Here is an 18,701-nt window from a genome sequence, read left to right as displayed (position 1 = left end):
TCCCCTTTTCATCTATTCCTTTCTCCGTCTTATTCCCACCCTCCCCCAGCCGTTTCAGCCTTCGATCCAGCGGCTATAACTGCTGCCAGTCTTCCACCCCCACGTCTAGCCTCGACGCTTGGACTGGTCCTTTGTTGGTCCATTCTTCTTCTCCTCCTCCTTTCTCTTCTTCCGACTGAACAGTGGTTGCCCGTCAAGAGCAAGAGAATCTTAGCCTGCAGGACATCTCACCTGGTGTGAGCGAGCGGAGAGCCCAAGTGAGCCTAGGCCGGGCAGATCAAGAAGCCACTACCTCTAGTGGGAATCTGCGCCAAACATCCTCGGTGCTTTTCGATCGATTGAACTGTAAGTTCAGTTCTCTATTATCTCCGCGTCCCCGAACGCTTGTCGCATCTTGCATCGCTCCTCTGTCGCCATCCCCCCACCTCTACGCTACCTCCCCTAACATGCGCCATCCCAACCAGAAAGCAAATTCGGACCATGCATTAGACCCCACACAAAGTCTCAGTCGAGATCTCAACTCCAACAGTCGCCATTCGGGCGATATCATTTAGCCTGTACCCCGCAACCACACTCGACCTCTACGCTCAGGTTCTCTATCGATCGTGGGCTCAGACCTATATCCGAGTCTCTGACTCGACAAAACAACATCGAGGCGATTGTTTCATTCACCTGTGCTCGAGCAAAGTCGCCAACATGCTAGCAAAGGCCACATACAACCCGTTGGGCCTACAATCCACGCAAACCCCCACGACGTCCTACTACACCGGCTCGTTGCAGAAGACTGGTGGTCATGGGGATTCCCAGGGTGGCATGTTGTTTACCAGTCCGACAGAGTCAGAGTTTTCAGATCAACCCGACGGCCTTGACGCTGTACGGTGAGTCGCTCATGCAAACGTGCCCGTTTCATGGTCTAGCAAACGCTCATTGGTACCAGGTCATGGGATGAGAAGCAGGTTGTTGCCTGGCTTCATAGCATAAATTGCGGTCAATACGAAGCTCTCTTTACAGGTACATATACCTGCAGCAACCCGCCTCTTATGGTATTGTTCAGATTCGTGCAGACTAACAATTCACAGCGAACAATGTCAACGGCAACAATCTAATTGAATGTGACCAAAAAATATTGCAAGAAATGGGCATCAAGAAAATCGGTGACCGCGTCCGCATCTTCGTCGCCATCAAGCAACTAAGGAACAAGTCGGTCCTCAACCGCAAGCAAAGAACGATGGTAAATTTGACGCTATGCTGTCTGACACCTCCCGTGCTGATTTGATTACAGAATCAATTGGCTGCTCTGGAATCCGTATCTTACACAGCTTCCTCATCCGGGACATCACGCCAATCCAACCAGCGACCACCAACGAGTACACGCCGCATGTCTCGAGCAGCGGAAAGTAGCTCTCATAGTTACTCCGCCGGCCGGTCATCGTCGCGACCCGGATCGCCTTTGCGTGCTCAACAGTATGCCGCAAGTAGTCCAATGGAAACCGGGCGGAAGGAGCAGGGACCAGGGTACTTTAGCCATCCCTCATCTGCCGGGTCGATGACCAGCCGAAAGCCCGGCACTCCCAGCGAAAATGGTCACAGCAACCGAAATGGCTCGCATCTGAGGCAGAATCCTAGCCTCGATGGGTTGACGATGGGACAGTTGCCGACAAACTCGCCCGTCATCAGAGTGATATACACGGGTGGTCAGACCAAAGTGCTTGACATCAAACATTGCAAAACGGCAGATGAGATCATTCTGTGCGTTCTGAAGAAACTACAGCTCCCGGAGCATCAGTATCGCAATTATTGCTTCTATGTGATGGATGGCCTAGAACCCGATCCCTCCAACTGCAGAAGACTTGCAGACCATGAGCTCATGGAAATCTGCGAAAGCAGTCACAGGCCAGAGCGTGGCCGTCTTATTCTCCGCAAGATTCATGCTGGAGAACCAGATACGGATGAGCTTCGTCGGGCTTCTCAGTTAGCGGTAGATGAAAGTCAGGTTGCTCACATGAACGCCTTGAGCAGTTCTAATGTGCGCAACCAACTCAAGATCCAGCAGTTAACCGGCGAGTCTTGGCTTAACATCAGACAGCCGATGTCTCCTGTCTCGTCTCGACAGAATCTAACATCGAGTGAGCATGACGTGCGGTCCGTGAACATGGAACGCCCTTCTCCTTCTGCTGCCAAGTTGCGATCATTCTTTGGTGCTCGACCTCCAAGTGAGATGATTATCCACGAGATTACATCGTACTTCCCAAGTCATCACCGGGAGGATATTGAGAAGACAATGCGTATGTCTGTCCGGAGGTCGCAGCGCTTGAGCCGTGCAGCAAGTCGCCTTAGTGTCGTCAGCAATACTAGCTATGCGTCTAGTCTGAGGGACGCGCCGCCAATGCCAAGCATAGCAGATACCTGGCTCAACGCCGGCGGAACACCGACCCGTGCATCGAGACCTCTCTCCGTGTCAAAATTCAGTCTCCCGTCAACGTCTTACAGAGATTCCATCGCCTCCAGCTCCTTACAACCACTACAGGAAGAGTCGCCTATCGAGCCGAATCGCAAATCATATGTTTCGTTCGACAGTGGCTCTGATGATCCTACAACCTCTCGTCAGAGTCTTCTCGATGAGAACGCAAGTGTTGCTGCAACTGACGGCGGCTCGCTTAATGAACGATTGAGTATCCTCGTGGCTGAAGATGGAGAAGAGGAGGATGATGGCCTCAACGACTTCTTGGCAGGAAACAACTTCGCCCCGAAGAACTGGATGAAAGGTTCTTTGATTGGAGAGGGCTCTTTTGGCAGCGTGTTCCTTGCACTACACGCGATTACTGGAGAGCTCATGGCCGTCAAGCAAGTCGAGATTCCCTCCGCGACCAAGGGTACAGAGTTTGACAAGCGCAAGAACAGCATGGTCACCGCGCTTAAGCATGAGATTGAACTTCTGCAAGGAATGCACCATCCAAACATCGTGCAGTATTTGGGTACTGCTGCTGACGACCAGCATCTGAATATTTTCTTGGAATATGTGCCAGGAGGATCTATCGCTACCATGTTAAAGCAGTACAACACCTTCCAGGAACCTCTGATCAAGAATTTTGTTCGACAAATATTGGCGGGGTTGTCCTATCTCCACAGCTGTGACATTATCCATCGTGATATCAAGGGCGCCAACATCCTTGTAGATAACAAGGGAGGCATCAAGATCTCTGATTTTGGTATCTCGAAACGCGTGGAAGCGTCGACTCTTCTTGGTGCTCGTGCCAGTGGCACCGGTGGAGGTCACCTGCACCGCCCCTCACTGCAGGGTAGTGTCTACTGGATGGCACCGGAAGTGGTTCGCCAGACGGCGCACACGAAGAAGGCCGACATCTGGAGTCTGGGCTGTCTGGTGGTGGAGATGTTCATCGGGGCCCATCCCTTCCCCGACTGTAGTCAGTTGCAAGCCATTTTCGCCATTGGCAGCAATAAAGCCCGACCACCGGCCCCTGAGCATGCCAGCCCAGAGGCCGTAGATTTCCTGGACCAGACCTTCCAAGTCGATTACGAACAGCGGCCGTCAGCGGACGAATTACTGACCTGTCCCTTCCTGAAGACTCCTCTTGCCGGATAGTGTCCGGTCGGTCCTGATTGAGGACGGTTCCTTTGCTCTTCGGAGTTTTCTTTCTTATATTGTTATTGGACGGACTTTGATATTTCAATACCCCTTTGTTTTGCGTGGTTATCGCCTACTTGTTTAATTGCATGGTTGGGTTCATTGTACTCTCTTTGACTTTGGCATTTGCATTTGCATCTTGCTTGTGGCCCACTTGACCAGGACGAGCATGTTAACGACTGTCGATTCTCTGGAGACGGCAAAAGTGGTCTACATCGCGTGTACAAAAGCACTTGGCATGTTCTATCGTGAGAAATAGGTTCTCACTGGTTCCTTGTATCTAATGTCATGGCTTTCTGGAATGTGAGGAAGTCTAATTCATTTGCACCGGAGGGAAAACATCCTAAGAAAGGATAATCCCGAATTGAAATACGTAGACCATCTTTTCCTTCTATATGTGCGAAATACAACAAAGATCGGCTTGCGGAGGGTAAAGTACACACAATCAAGGTACAATGAAAAGCGATAGCGTATTTTACATAAGAATCTAACAACACCAGAGACATACCCTCCATGTTACATGTTCAATGCCAGCCAGAAACAACCAAAATGGGGAGAAACGACCAAGACCAAAAAGAACCCACTCTACAAAGTAACGACCTCGAATCACGATCATCTCGCCGTGCGTTGATTGAGCGAGGATGAAGCGCAAATCTATCTACTGGGGCGCCGAGAGGTTTAGTGATTAATCTTGCCGTAGAAGGGGACACCCAGGGCGCTCAGCAAAAGGCGGGCATCCTTGTCGGTTCTGGCGGAGGTGTGGATGGTGATGTGGCAACCGGGGATCATCTTGGGAGGGTACCTAGTGTTTTCAAGATGTGTTAGCTAGCTAGTCACCACGACGCACACGCCAGATGACACTCAGCGAGCGGGCCGGGGGGGGGGGGGGCATTGGAGGTCATAAAGCTTCAATGACTGCTGAGGAAGACTGAAAAAGTGGATTGCGGGCGCTGCTTTGGGAAACATGGCAGAGGGACACGTACATATCATAGTTGACCTCGATCTCCGGGAACAGAGCGACGTCCTCGGGCTCGAGACCGAAGGTGATGTTGCCGCTGCTGTCACCGCTGCTGCCCTTGACACCCTGCCAGTCCTTGATGCGGGGCAGGACGATGTCGACCAGGCGGCCGAAGAAGTGCATCATGTTCTCGCCGTACAGCTCGGCCTTGCAGGCGACGGTGTCGCGGCCCGGGGCGATCCCCCACTTCACGACGCTGGTCCGGGACTTGTAGGTCTGCACGCGCACGTTGGAGATGGCCTGCACGGCGATACCGGCGGCGTGGAGCCAGGACGAGTTCTCCGTCGCCATGTTGACGTAGCTGTGGATGGTGATGCGCTCGAGGCGCGGGATGTTGTTGAAGTCGATGGGCTTGCGGAGCAGGCGGAGCACGTCCCCACCGCGCGGGCCCCGGAGGTTGCGGTTCTTGTGGTAGGGCGAGCTGTCGTCCCAGCTGCGGAGACGCGGCGCCTTGACCGGCGGCTTGAAGCCCGGCGGGTTGTGGACATAGAGGAGGGTGAGGATGTCCGATGCGACGGTCGATTGCCAGGTCTGCTCGACGCGGGGAAGGGAGAAGGGGCCTGGCACGTACAGTCGGGAGGATGGGTCGGAGGGCGGAGGCGGCTGGTGAGGGTGGAGCGGACCACGGTAGTATTTGGGAGACCGGAATTGATAACTGGTGAAGTGGGAGATTGGGTTAGCATTGTTGGATAATGAGGCAGAAGGAGGATAGGTAGACGTGGTCCGCAAGGAACAGTGATGGAGGAGGCGGCGGCGGCGCGGACGAGGGAGAGACCTACCGACTCCGGGGGAGTTTGGTCTTGCGACCTCTGGCTCTGGCGATAGGATCATAAGATTCCACAAGTTCGCTGGGTGCATTTGTGGAGGCGAGGTCCGTGGATTCCAGCTCGCTCAGTTCGGCGGATGGAGATCTCGACGATGCTTGGTCGGAGACATTGCGGCGCCAGCACAAGGTCTGAGGACGAGTAGAGGGCGCCAACGCCCGTGGCAATGACCTGGCCAAGTATCTGGAGGACTCACTGGCAGCCATTGTGAACTCCTACTCCGGGGGGGGGATGGTGGTTGTAGGCTGAGATTGGAGTCGAGACTGAGATCTCCAAAAATTGTTTTTCCCGCACCGGAGATGCATCGACTCTTTCGGGGGTGATTGATCAGGTGACATGTGTTCCTGCTGGATTGCCTTGACACCTCAGAGATCTGGCTGTGAGATCAGGCGGCGAAGAATCGGTCTCCACTTGTCCACTTGTGTGATCGATTAATCATCAGTGATCACGGCTCGCTTTTCAACCCCGCCACTCTTCTTTACTTACTCAGTACAGTACACTGGCTTATCGCAACCTAGTTGGTGAAACTGGCCACCGGAGATCTCGCTGTCGATCGGGTGCTACGAGTACTTGCTCATACTATGGTCTTCTGACAGGCATCCCCTTCCTTCCCTTCATTTGTCTACGGTCACTTTTGCCTCACTCGTCCTTCATTTATTGTCCTGGTTGTCTTTCATGATATGGTGGTGGCGCATGTGATGTCACTGGCTTTCCTTTCAGCTGGTGCGTAAGAGTTACGAGGTAACTGGCTACCCAATTTGTTTCTACTCAGTATTGGCTTAACAATGAATGAATTAAAGAGACCTACTGCTCACGGATCGGAACAACAAAGGTCATCGTCGCCTAATCTGTCCCATCTGTCCCATCTGATTTGTTTTATGACTCAATCAGGCGCTATCTTTGCATGCTCGATCGGAACCCTGGAGCCTGAGCAAGGATCAATATAGATCCCCCCCCACCCACATGTCGTCGGTTCCTCATCGACTCCGCAATCTGCACGCTTCTTGCGCACCTTCTCCCCCCCTCTAGCTAGGATCCATGCACCGTCGAAGATGAGTGGTATACACAAATTTCTCACGCGGCGTGAGCGAAATAATAAAGATGGAAAGTCTGGTAAAGACGAGGTAGATCTCAACTCTTGAAAAAAGCTTCGTCAGCAGATCATTTGAACTTCTGTCGCAACTTGAAGCTAATGCTGTTTGTGACTTTAGACGTCGAATGTCCTGTCTCGTCCCCATTTCCGAGGCCTCTTCTCATCAGACAAAATTCCAACCATAGACTCGAATGAAGAACAAAAGAAGGTGACCACAGCAAATCCTCTCGCGCATCTTTTCCTGCTGAACGCTCCGAGTTGACAGCCAAGTAGGTCAAGATTCTGGAGCAACGTGTCGCGCGACTCGGTATCACCGGCTTAAAGGAAGAGCATTTCGTATATGCGATCCAGTCGGAGCATGCGCAAGGCGATGTGGACAAGGCCTTTGAGTTGCTTTTGCTCCTGGAGGATTCGATTGAGGGTATAATCAGAGGCTATACGCCAAGCACCAAACTTCGTGGTGCCGTGAATCGCGAGGGCGTGACTTGCTACCTGGATGCTCTGCTCTTTGCGATGTTCGCTCGGCTGGATTGTTTCGAAGCTATTCTCTACAAGTCTTTCAACGACGAGGCTCGCCGGAAACTTTCGATCTTATTAAGGCTCTGGGTCAACATGCTGCGGTCTGGAAAGCTTATCACCACTGATCTTGTAGGCGTATCTGCTTCCACACTATCTTTCATTTCTCGCTGATTGGTGTGCTCCGCAGACAAAACACCTGCAAGATGCACTCGCTGAATGCGGTTGGCACGATGCAGCGAGACTACGACAACAGGACACGTCCGAGGCATTCACGTTCATCACGGAAAAACTAGAGCTTCCACTCCTGACACTCAAGATGGACATCTACCACACAGGAAAGGAAGATGTGAGTGGTGATCACAAGTTCATTAATGAAAGATTGCTAGAGGTCGCCATTCCCGAACCTGTTGATGGGGAGACAGTCACTTTGGAAGATTGCTTGGAGTCATACTTCAACAACCGGATCGAGGTCAAGCGGTACTTGGAACGGCGCCACACGCTGGGCTCAACAAAATCTTTGGATTCCCTGTCCAAAGGCTGCACGACCCACGTCGAAGAGGTTGGCACGCCGCTATCGCCCTCTTCCAGCCAGCCTCCTTCACCCCGTTGGGATGAAACTCCACCAGTGAACTCGCTGACGGAAGTCATCGAATCCGACCCCCCTCCCTATCGTCGCAATAGTATCCTCCAAGAGCGTTTCATTCCAGACGCAGACCATGAGAACGAGAAGGACAGCATGCTCACATCTCAACGGAGGGGTTCCTATCGCAAAGAAGTGATGATGCCTGCATGGCAATTTTTCAGCCTAATCCGTATGAGTTGTCAACCCTGCAACACACCAAAAACTTCACTAACGATTATACAGCGTGGTATACAGACAACACACCGACTAGTGATGCCCAAGTCGCCGCACATTTCTCTTCTAAGCGTCCGATTCTAGGCATGTGCCTGAAACGCTATTCTATGCTGCCCAATGGCAAAGCAGTCCGACTCAACACCTTTGTCGATATTCCGACTGAGATTGGACTCCCCCATTTCATCAAGGATGACAACATGAATGAGGAAGGCCCGATCTATGGCAATTTCAAGCTGTCACTGCAGGCAATGGTGTGCCACCGTGGAACGTCAGTGGATTCGGGACATTACATATCCATTGTCAGGGGTACCAGTGCTGGAGCACCTCCAGCCAGCTCTCACGGATCCGAGGATGACACTTTCTCGGACACACCGAAGTACTGGATGCGCTTCGATGACTTAGCAAGCGAGCGAGTTACTTTGATCGACATTGAGCAGGCACTGAAAACCGAGTCCCCTTACCTCTTGTTCTACCAAATCTTACCTATCCATGAAGATGCGGCCGCAGTTAACCTAGGCTACAAGCCGCCGTCGTCTGAAACGTCTAGGGACTCACGTGAACTAGAGGCGGCTAGCATCCCTAGAAAGTTACAGGCACTGGCTCTGGACGATACAGCTATCGATGGGATGGAGGGGCACAGATCCAATCGGCCAAGTTTTGAGATCACCAGCCCAGACGATCCAGAGCCCATACCTGTGGATCATAATGGCAGGAAGCAAAGCGTGACATTCTCTGAAGCCTTCGAGCCTGGCCTCCAAATGCAGTCTGTTCCATCAACCTCGCCTAGGCTGACACCAAGAGACGAAGAGGGCAGAAATTCTTTCTCGTTTTCTCGACGCAGTTCCCGAGCAACAAGGAGCAATCCTGGAAGTCGTGCCGGGAGTCAAGCCAGTGAGAACAGAATTAGCTTCAGTTTCTCGCGGTTTGCTGGTCGACTAAGCCGGGATAAGTTTGCCGAGGGTGAAGATGAAGACTTGACGGAGAGCGAGCTTGCCCCGAACGACCACCTACCACCGCCCAGTATGGAGCGCAAGGACAGGAGCCCGAGGCGGACACGGGATTCAGATCGATATCGGGATAAGCTCAAAGACAAGTCTCGTGAGAAGATTGGACGGAAACTGGACCGGGAGTGCACAGTCATGTGATTATGAATCGGTTTGTGGTTGATGCACTTCAGTCTTGTTGCATTTTTCTCCATTGTCTCTACTCGTTTTGTACACCATTATCTCTGATTTCGAAGGTTGCGTGATCGGGAAGGTAGGAGGACATTGATATTTAGCGATGATGCATGATTTACGCGTTATGAGAAGGTCTCTGGTGTTTGGAGATGTGTTGGCGGTAGATTAGACAGCATACCCACGACACAGAATAATGGTAATAGCTATCGAGCCTCTGTAGCATATGGCGAGGCAAGCTGATTTCATTATGATACATTTGTAAACTGGCCCACTGCCATTTGGTTGTTTAGATTTGTTTAGTATATAGTAAGTTCATCCTGTGTACACTAAGTTGATGCCTGCGGGATGCCTTCCTTCGTACATACCTCAGGCATGGAAATGGACACGCCAAGGCATCCACCGCCCGATGAACGGAGCTTCCCCCCCCCCATTAACTTACCCGACCCTCCACTCCATTCGTCGTCATTGTTAACTTATTTATTAGCCAGCCACTCTCGGGTGACAGACACTGTCTTCCCAAACTGCCTCAAGCTCCTCAATTGCGGCTCCGGTATGGTATAAGTGAATATATCACTATTGGCGCACTATGGCGCTGGAGACGTCTGGCGGCTATGTTGCTCCCAGCAACCTCGCGGAACCTGGGGATTCCGCACTCTCCATGTTCGATGTCCGACATGTTCAGCTTCAGTTCGCTCTTGCAGCGGACTTTGTAGCCGCACAGGTAGCCAACAATGTGCTCATCTTGGCATTATCGACTGGTCGTATCCTCCGTATCGACTTGGATACCCCCGAAGACATCGATGGTCAGTTCATTTCACCGCCGGAATAAGCCCACCGCTCCGCATCTTCTCTCGTCGCAATGCTAATTGGGCTTTCCGAACCAGACATCGACCTTCCTAAGAAATCCGCGGAAATTGGAGTGATTCGGCGAATGTTTCTTGACCCCTCCGCATCTCATCTCATCATCACAACCACCCTGGGTGAGAACTATTACCTCCACACCCAATCGCGACAACCTAGACCATTGTCGCGACTGAAAGGCGTCTCGATCGAGAGTGTCGCCTGGAATCCAGCGCATCCTACAGCTTCGACAAGAGAAATCTTACTGGGTACTACGGATGGACAGATCTGGGAAGCTTACATTGAGCCGTCAAGCGAGTTCTACCGGCGTGAAGAGCGATATGCACACGTCGTCTTCAAGGGCTTGGAGGGCTCGCCTGTGACGGGTTTGTGGGCAGAGTCAATCCCAGCGAGGCCGGAGCTGAGACGGGTGCTTATAGCAACTCATGCCAAATTACTAAGCTTCCTGGGGCGCACGGGGAGATACGGACGAGAAGGGGGTAGCCCTATCTACGCCGATCTATATCAACGCGAATCGCCTGTTACTCATGAGATCCAGAAGCCCTCCAGCGCCTCACCGTCGATGCTGGCAGTGTCACCAATTCTTGCGGATGCACAGACGACGGGAGGTGTGATTGACAAGGAGTTCGCATGGCTTAGTTCTCAGGGAGTGTTCCACGGACAACTCCCATACACGTCTGAAAAGCTCAGCAAGCCATTTGAAAGCGCAAGCATGCTTCCACGGTCCGTGTTCCCAGCTAGTGAATCTGCGCGGGGCGGTAAGAAGCTCATTCAGGATCCCATTACCGCCGTGACATTGTCCCAGTGGCACATCTTTGCCCTAGTTGAAGGCAGAATTGTCGCGGTAAACCGAATGAGCGAGGAGATCGTTTTCGATGAGGCCGTGTTGGAACCAGGGCAAAGTGCTCTGGGCCTTTTGACGGACGCGACGCAACATACCTACTGGCTGTTCACTAGCCGCGAGATCTACGAAATTGCTGTGGAGAACGAGGATAGGGATGTATGGAAGGTCTACCTACAGAAACAATTGTTTGATCAAGCTCTGCAGTACGCCCGTACCAGTGCCCAGAAGGACGCTGTCTCTACAGCTTCCGGTGACTTCCTTGCGGAGAAAGGCCGATATCTTGAGGCAGCCGCCGTATGGGGAAGAAGCAGCAAAGGATTCGAAGAGGTCTGCCTAACGCTGATAAACCGTGGAGAGCATGATGCGTTGCGCAAATATTTGTTATCTCAGCTGTCAACATACAAGAAGTCCTCTTCCATGCAGCGCATCATGGTCGCAAGCTGGCTGGTTGAGGTCTTCATGACCAAGCTAAATTCCCTCGATGACAACATTGCTACCCGAGCAGAGCTTGCTGAGGGTACGAGCACTGAAGAGGTCAAGGATGAGCTTGGCACTGTCAGAGCTGAGTTCCAGGATTTTGTCACTCGGTACCGGTCCGATCTTGACAAGAAGACGGCGTACGATATCATCAGCAGCCACGGTCGTGAGGAGGAGCTACTCTTCTTTGCCACCGCGGCCAATGACTACAATTATGTTCTTTCCTACTGGATTCTGCGGGAGAAATGGACGGAGGCACTCAATGTTTTGCAACGACAAAGTGACCCGGACGTGTTTTACAAATACAGCAGTGTCCTTATGACCCACGCGGCTGCTGGACTGGTCGATATCTTGATGCGACAGACCAACCTGGAGCCCGAGAGGCTGATCCCTGCTTTACTCAACTACAACAAGACGGTGAATATCCCATTGGGGCAGAACCAGGCCGTGCGATACCTCAACTTTATCATTGTCAATCACCCGAACCCCTCCGCCGCCGTCCACAACACCCTGATCTCAATCCATGCGTCCAGCGCCTCGACGTCTGAGGCAGGACTCCTCACCTATTTGCAGTCACAGCAATCCTCGCCCCCACCGTATGATGCCGACTTTGCTCTGCGTCTCTGCATTCAACACCAGCGCGTCCAATCATGCGTTCACATCTACAGCGCCATGGGACAATATCTTCAAGCTGTGGAGCTGGCTTTACAGCATGACGATATTGAACTCGCAGCGATTGTGGCCGACCGGCCGGAAGGGAACGAGAAGCTCCGAAAGAAGCTCTGGCTCCTTGTCGCGGAGAAGACAATCCGGCAGCCCGGGAAGGGCATCAAGGATGCCATCGAATTCCTCCGCCGATGCGAGCTGCTTCGCATTGAAGACCTCATCCCGTTCTTCCCGGACTTTGTCGTTATCGACGACTTCAAGGACGAGATCTGCAGTGCGCTGGAGGAATACTCCCGGCACATCGACGCCCTCCGGCAGGAGATGGACAACTCGGCACACACGGCCCGCCAGATCCGCACGGAAATCGCGGCACTTGACACGCGCTACGCCATTGTGGAGCCTGGAGAGAAGTGCTGGCTCTGCTCTTTACCCGTGCTCAGTCGGCAATTCTTCGTGTTTCCCTGTCAGCACGCGTTCCACAGCGACTGCTTGGGCAAGGAGGTGCTCGAGGGCGCAGGGGGCAAGAAGAAGTATATACGGGACTTGCAGGCGCAGCTCAGCAAAGGGTCCCTCAGTGCGGCGCGACGGGCGGAAGTGGTGCGTGAGCTCGATGGGTTGATTGCGGAAGCATGGTATGTTCTTGCCCCTAGGGCTGTAGAAGTGTCACTAACCAGAGCGTCAGTATCCTCTGCGGCGACCATGCGATCAAGCAGATCGATCGGCCTTTCATTGAGAACTCGGAGGGCGTGGATGATTGGGCGCTGTAGGTGAATTGAGTCGGGTAAGATCTGATGGTTCAGGTTTGTGTGTGTGTTGCGCAACGAGCGCGCATGATGGGAGCACTGCATTATGAGCGTGAAGCAATTTATCTCGATTGTTCTTTGATTCTATTTCCCAGCAAATTGGATGGATATATATACTTTGTGCCTGGGGTCATGAACTAGGCTGCTGCTACGGCTGCTACGGCTGCTACAGGAATGAGTTAGCTATCATCCAATGCTTCATACCCTATCATCCTGTTCACTCAATCCTCTGGCGTTATTCCACTTATATGATTATAGCGCCATCCAACTGATTCAAGACCATAGCCGCTCCCCCTTGTATGCAGAAACAAAAGTCTCGGATCTCCTTGCCCGACCACCGATCAGGTTATCTTAGTCTATACACTGCAGCTCGCAGGGCAGCATAACCACAGAGCTCCACAATCTAATCCCACATCTGATCTGAGATCAACTCACAGCTTCACAACGCAAGCAGGTGTGAACTCAGAGCATGTACTGCACACACACACACACACACACACACACACACACACACACACACACACATAAACAACCTACCCAGAGAATACCTCAGTCGCACAAACTTGCCAAGATGGATGCCTCCAAGGCAGGTATACAGACAGACGGCGAATAGGACTAGATTCTCCTTATGTGTCCCCCTTCCCCTCCCCCCTCACATATGGTGCAACACATAAAGCCAAAAGCCTGTTGATGTGAGGATACATGCATGTGTGGAGATCGGAATGCTGGACAAGGTTTTGAGTGCTGCTGCGATCTGGGATGTGAGATTGTAAGAATGGAGGGCATTGAAGTCTTACACGCAGTTTGTACGGTACAGGACAGTTTGTGTAGAGTAAGTACTGTTACATTGATGATCCAGGGCGAGACGCTACTTGATGTTAACTAACCTACTGTAAGTCGTCTACTAGCTTTGTCTTGAAGCAGAAGATAATGACCCCACGAGGCACAGCACTGGCTTTCTGTTTTCTGGGTTGACAACCATCCCATAGAAAAGAAGTTATTACCGGTCTACAGGTGTATATGTTGGCTGGAGTGACTACCTACATAGCTCCAGTGATGTGGGTACAGTACTGTACATTGGGAACTCTGTTTAGTACGGCGTACAGGACTTCTGGTATTCCTCGGGTCCGTGCGCAAGACAACAATGAACCAGGCTGACAACCTAAGCAAACGCTGATTTCCGAACGGGGGGAGGTTCTTGCTTGTACTTTCGGTTGATCTGTGTTGGCTTAGTGGTGGCTTGTAAGGCCTGTGCACAGCAGCGACAGCAGCAGCAGCAGCAGCAAACAACAGGCCAGATGTGCAGGTGCAGGTGTTGTTGGGGCTGCATCGAAGCGCTGGACTTGCGTCTCCTGCCCCTCCCCCTTGATTTTGAGGATTTTGCTTGGTGAAAAGGGTTTGGCCCAAGGATGGAGTCTGTTTGGGCGGGTTGCGGGTTTCAGATAGAGGGGGGGGGGCGAGGGGAGAAGGGCTAGACTTTCGGTGTTGGTTCTAGCTAGGGTAGTACGAATGGGTTGTGTATACTGTTATATATTTAGACATCGATATTGATATTGATATCGACATAGATTAGTTTCTGGGAGAGAAAGCGGGTAATCTCGCTGCCTGAGGATGGTGGCTGCCACCTATGCCGGGTCAACATTCGAACAAACACTGACAAGCTGAGGACTGGAAAGCAAAACTCGCAATCAATTGATACACTTTCATCCAATGCAATGGCCGTAGACGAAGTTTGTTTGTAGATCAAACAACTAACAAGCCGAATCCTGCATCAGGCCAACATCAACCAAGACAAAACCGTTTGACACTCACTGCTAGTGCCCTCGCGCCCCTGGCCAATTGAACCGATCAATTGCAAAACAGACAGGCAGGCAGCCTTATGGGTTAAGACATTTGATGCACACCACTGCATCTCCCGGACTGAAATGAACTGAACTTGTTTGTCTTTGTTGGAAGTACGGAGTACGGAGTATTGTACTGGAGTCTCCCCAATTCCGCCTTGCGTAGCTATGAAATCGAAGGGATGGGGATGGACTTCCCCCCTTAGGGTCTTCTTCATCCGTCTGATTCTTCATGTTTCTCTCCCTCCCTTCGCTGGTGCATTGGGATTTCGTCATCACGCTTGGTTGCCTTTACAGTTCTTACATTGTACATTTAGACTCGGGGGAGGAGGGGGCAAGGGAGATACTGCTGCTGCTGCTGCTATGTTACATATAACATATCATGCATGCGGGTAGAGAGGATACTTATTGAGAACCAGTTGCCACCGGGTATGTACACTACATAGTTATACTCCACCGTACACGACATAGATGGTACATAGGTATCTGCAGTGGCTGAGTGCCTTGGTTTCGGATGGGTTTCTGTGGTTGAGGTGCAGAATGGGATATGCATGGGGCAGAGGGGGTAAAGGAAATGGATACGAAGTACGAGTGGACTTGATTACTGATTGTGAACTTGAGACGAGCAAATCTCCAAAAAAAAAAAAACGAATTGAGAGTCGAGGGTCACATCTTCAATCCAGGATCTCCATTAGTCAATTGATCACTTGACTGAAGTTTGAGCATGTATAATTTGGTTTAATGTTGTTGCCAGACTACACCGACCTGGAAACTGTAAAATGTTGAGACAGGCCCTAAAAATGAGACTCGAATTGCGAAATCCGGGGAAGTTGCCACCGGGTCTGAAATGCAACGGTAGAACGATCACGATCACGCAAATACTCGTATCTCTGGTTGCTGCGGGTTTCTAGACGGAGAGTGGAAGGGAAGAAATCCTTCTTGTTGACGGAAACGAAAGCCAGTGGCACAGGGTGGAACAGCTTGGGAAAAATCGACCTATCAACACCCGCAGATTGCTGGCCTGTAACCGGACCGCAGATCGTGCGGGGTAAAACTTGCAGACGATTTCGATGGATAATAATCCATTCCACCAATTCTAACTCACGCTATCGATTTCGGCTCCCTCCAGCACACTAACCCAACTTAACAGTACATCTTAGTGTTCCCACCTAATTGATCGCGTGCTCTTCCTCAAAAAAAAAATGGATCGTTTGAGGTCAATCCGGGGGCTAAAGGTACGATCCCGCTCGCCTGGGGCTCGGAATGATGTACTTGGTAGGCATGCACATTGTTCAAGTGGGTGGAATGGTGGTGGTTTGACTTCAATGCTGATACGTAGCTGGGTTCGGTCAGCTCCCCTATCTCTCCGTCTATCAAACAAACAATCAATCAATCAATCAACGAGGAACGGGAATGAACTCTATTCCTCAAATTAATGACACGGCCAATTGGTGGTCCATGCTACCCTGCTCAGTACTATCAGTATTCAGTACTATCTATCTTTCTCCCAACCTCAATGGCTTGCTGTCTCCTTTCGGGGTGCACAGAATAGAATCGTTTGTGTCATCACTCAATATCGACAACGACACCAACGGGGAGTATACCCAGGTAGTATCTACCGATCTCCATCGCCAGACCCAGAAGAGAATGAGAACGAGAACATCACCTTATCGTCCATTCGTTTCACAGTCTTCTCTCGCACCAGGCAACCCTCATTCGTGGTTATCTGCTCGGCTGATGATCCCCGTAACTAATCACTGATAAGCCCATCCAAGGTTCACCCCAACCTTCGCTTGCTTCAGCCCCAAGTCCGGTTTATCTACCGAGTCTGGGATCCGCAAGTGTATCGTGTCCGCTTCGTGTCCCATGGGTGACCACACCACTGCCACTCGCCAGAAACTCTATGGTGGAGGGGCGGAGTGCCAGGTGACTTGTGAGAGAGGATCCGATAGCGGGCAGACAGGCAACGATCATAACTTGCCGGAACCGAAGAGAATCCGAGAGAGAGAGAGAGAGAGAGGAGGATCAGTCAGTCTGCCAGCCACCAACTCGCTACAAAGAACTACTCCGTACTAAAGTTGTTATTGTCATTATTGTTGTTGTTGGAATGGGATAGGTGGTGTGGTCCCAGCCGGGGCATCGCGTGATACCCGTGTGAGGATCAGCCACCTGGCGGGCAAAACAAAAAGTCCCTCCTCCCTATCAGTATCTGGACTACTACGGATAATTGTGGGGGATTCCCCCCCCCCCCCCCCCCCCCCCCCCCCCCTCCCTCCCCCCATCGTTTAGTCAGAAAGCTTCCACGTAGACGCTTCCCTCTTGTTCTGCTTGCATGATCAAGACACACACGCATCTAGTTCAGGCTGCAAGGACCAAACCTTAGCCAACAACACCGAGCAGGAGGCGGTCAAGCGGCCACTAAGACACCGGCTGCTCACCGCCAGACAGACATGCAATGCAGCCCCGGAAACATGCCAGCCACGGGGCGCTGCCACAGCTACTTGGGAGTCTTGGACACTGACTGGTCGGCACTGGGGAATTATGTCTCCGAGCGTCAACAGCGGCAGGTCGAGCACGAATGCATTGTCTGGATGCTGTTGCTGCTGCTGTTGCTGTTGTTGTTGTTGTTTTCATCCACCTGCATATGCGCATTGGGAGACGTAATCATCCTCAGACATCCCCGCAAAATTCTGTAACAAGTACTCCGTACGGACGGATAATAAAAGAAATACTTCCTCTACATATAGTAGAGATAGGCAACAAAGTCAGACACATCTAAAATCCCGCGCGGTAAACAAACAGGATCAACGTGGATCAGGAGCAAGTTGTGCAACAACACAACGTTGATTATTTCCCCCAGTCTTGATGCTGAATGGATCCGACCTCCACCTATAGTTACAGTACTGTATATACCGTGTTGTGTACTGTACGTGGTCTTTGCTTGCCCTGCCTTTTCCCAGGTAAATTCAGGTCAGGACCGTCAGGTACTCTATGTTCTGTGTACATACTATACACACATGACCCGCCCTCCCTTTCTCTTTTCCTCGTGGACACTTGGCACATTACTGAAGTCTGAGCAAAATTTAAGTGGTAACTAACTTTGTTAGCTCCCAAAGTCATAGTTAAGCGTGATAATATCAAGTCAATGGCTTCTCGAAATTATGCCATCGGTCGCTTTCCCCATACATCCGCGACCCGATCGTCGATGATCGTCCAGGCCCTCCCCCGGGGCGTCATTTGCGTTCCGCCGTTCTCTTCCCCCTCTCCCTTCTTGCGTTGACTCGGAGGCCAATCGATGGGGCAATTATTGGCCCAGTGGCCACGACGCCGCCCACTTGTTACTTGCTCGGGGCTGGCGTCATGCAGCCTGGGAATAGTGTGACTCCGGTGATCGGTGATTGGGAGGTTTAGTCATGGTCATGGGTGTGACCCACCAAAATGCCCCCGGATCGAGTCTAGGGTGCCTGTCGTCGTCAAGTTGCCACCCAGAGCTCCGCCATCGGCCGAGGGAACTGGAACTTCTATCTAATTTTATTCATTCCCCCCCATCCATCTGAAAATGGAAAACATCGTCATCTTTCCAGTTCCATTCTGTCGGTCGCCGATTTGCCGGTCGGAAGCGGGAGCGGTGTTTGTGCCTTTATGATTATGACTGTAACAAATCCCAGGTGGATCGATCTAGATCGAATTGGTCTGTGAGACGTCTGAACTTGTCGAGATGAGGATATTCCAGAGAGTAGGTAAGTGGCTTGCTTGTTGCTTGTGGTCTGGTCTGGTCTGTTTTGTGACGAGATGCTTGATCTTCGAAATCACGGATGGCGTTACGCATTACCTGTCCGAAATATGGGGAAGGGAAGGGGAGAGGGGGGAAGGCAGGGGGAAGACCGACACTTCCCATCACCACCGACTGGTATGGCGCTGCCTGTCATCATCAATTATGTATGTGACAGAAGTGAATGGACTGACAGACACGGGAGGCATTCTACTGTGTAGGTCCCGTCATCCACCCTAGTTTCGTACATACTGACAGGGAAAGAGGGACGGTCTATCATACTCATCATCATTATCATCATCA

The 18,701-nt window shown here is 51.7% G+C and overlaps 4 protein-coding genes across 4 annotated transcripts; 3 read left to right on the top strand and 1 right to left on the bottom strand.

Moving 5' to 3' along the window:
* Positions 1–696: 696 nt before the first annotated feature.
* Positions 697–3,604, top strand: BO86DRAFT_323358 (STE11 family mitogen-activated protein kinase kinase kinase; the record flags this gene model as incomplete). Its single annotated transcript, XM_025668423.1, has 4 exons — positions 697–878; positions 938–1,011; positions 1,080–1,231; positions 1,283–3,604. 4 exons carry the CDS (start codon positions 697–699, stop codon positions 3,602–3,604), a joined length of 2,730 nt encoding a protein of 909 aa, XP_025523276.1.
* A 448-nt stretch (positions 3,605–4,052) lies between these two features.
* On the bottom strand, positions 4,053–5,940 carry BO86DRAFT_371000 (mitochondrial 54S ribosomal protein uL5m). The gene is made up of 3 exons (XM_025670302.1): positions 5,444–5,940; positions 4,630–5,319; positions 4,053–4,448 (listed from the first exon to the last, which is right to left on the bottom strand). Exons 1-3 carry the CDS (start codon positions 5,692–5,694, stop codon positions 4,325–4,327), a joined length of 1,065 nt encoding a protein of 354 aa, XP_025523275.1. The 5' UTR covers positions 5,695–5,940; the 3' UTR covers positions 4,053–4,324.
* Positions 5,941–6,267: 327 nt separating this feature from the next.
* Positions 6,268–9,378, top strand: BO86DRAFT_347596 (ubiquitin C-terminal hydrolase family protein). Its single transcript, XM_025669286.1, has 5 exons — positions 6,268–6,612; positions 6,700–6,789; positions 6,855–7,229; positions 7,288–7,912; positions 7,966–9,378. Exons 1-5 carry the CDS (start codon positions 6,541–6,543, stop codon positions 9,099–9,101), a joined length of 2,298 nt encoding a protein of 765 aa, XP_025523274.1. The 5' UTR covers positions 6,268–6,540; the 3' UTR covers positions 9,102–9,378.
* A 228-nt stretch (positions 9,379–9,606) lies between these two features.
* On the top strand, positions 9,607–13,051 carry BO86DRAFT_413212 (vacuolar protein sorting protein DigA). Its single transcript, XM_025674720.1, has 3 exons — positions 9,607–9,937; positions 10,019–12,614; positions 12,665–13,051. The coding sequence occupies exons 1-3, from the start codon at positions 9,721–9,723 to the stop codon at positions 12,747–12,749; spliced, it is 2,898 nt and encodes a 965-aa protein (XP_025523273.1). The 5' UTR covers positions 9,607–9,720; the 3' UTR covers positions 12,750–13,051.
* The last annotated feature ends 5,650 nt before the right edge of the window (positions 13,052–18,701 follow it).

This window comes from Aspergillus japonicus (genome assembly GCF_003184785.1).
Source record: "Aspergillus japonicus CBS 114.51 unplaced genomic scaffold BO86scaffold_75, whole genome shotgun sequence".
Taxonomy (NCBI): Eukaryota; Fungi; Ascomycota; class Eurotiomycetes; order Eurotiales; family Aspergillaceae; genus Aspergillus; species Aspergillus japonicus.
The sequence above is the reverse complement of the archived record's forward strand: the minus strand, read 5'-3'. Positions and strand labels throughout refer to the sequence as shown.

What these genes read in the sequence shown, in the direction of transcription:
- BO86DRAFT_347596 (XM_025669286.1), top strand. Translation starts at nt 6,541, where the DNA reads ATGAGTGGTATACACAAATTTCTCACGCGGCGTGAGCGAAATAATAAA. An exon ending in GAAAGTCTGGTAAAGACGAG is followed by an intron (nt 6,613 to 6,699) that starts GTAGATCTCAAC and finishes TTGTGACTTTAG; the next exon opens with ACGTCGAATGTCCTGTCTCG. An exon ending in AGCTTATCACCACTGATCTT is followed by an intron (nt 7,230 to 7,287) that starts GTAGGCGTATCT and finishes TGTGCTCCGCAG; the next exon opens with ACAAAACACCTGCAAGATGC.
- BO86DRAFT_413212 (XM_025674720.1), top strand. Translation starts at nt 9,721, where the DNA reads ATGGCGCTGGAGACGTCTGGCGGCTATGTTGCTCCCAGCAACCTCGCG. An exon ending in TACCCCCGAAGACATCGATG is followed by an intron (nt 9,938 to 10,018) that starts GTCAGTTCATTT and finishes TTTCCGAACCAG; the next exon opens with ACATCGACCTTCCTAAGAAA. An exon ending in GGGTTGATTGCGGAAGCATG is followed by an intron (nt 12,615 to 12,664) that starts GTATGTTCTTGC and finishes CCAGAGCGTCAG; the next exon opens with TATCCTCTGCGGCGACCATG.
- BO86DRAFT_371000 (XM_025670302.1), bottom strand. Translation starts at nt 5,694, where the DNA reads ATGGCTGCCAGTGAGTCCTCCAGATACTTGGCCAGGTCATTGCCACGG. An exon ending in ACCAAACTCCCCCGGAGTCG is followed by an intron (nt 5,320 to 5,443) that starts GTAGGTCTCTCC and finishes CCACTTCACCAG; the next exon opens with TTATCAATTCCGGTCTCCCA. An exon ending in ATCGAGGTCAACTATGATAT is followed by an intron (nt 4,449 to 4,629) that starts GTACGTGTCCCT and finishes TGAAAACACTAG; the next exon opens with GTACCCTCCCAAGATGATCC.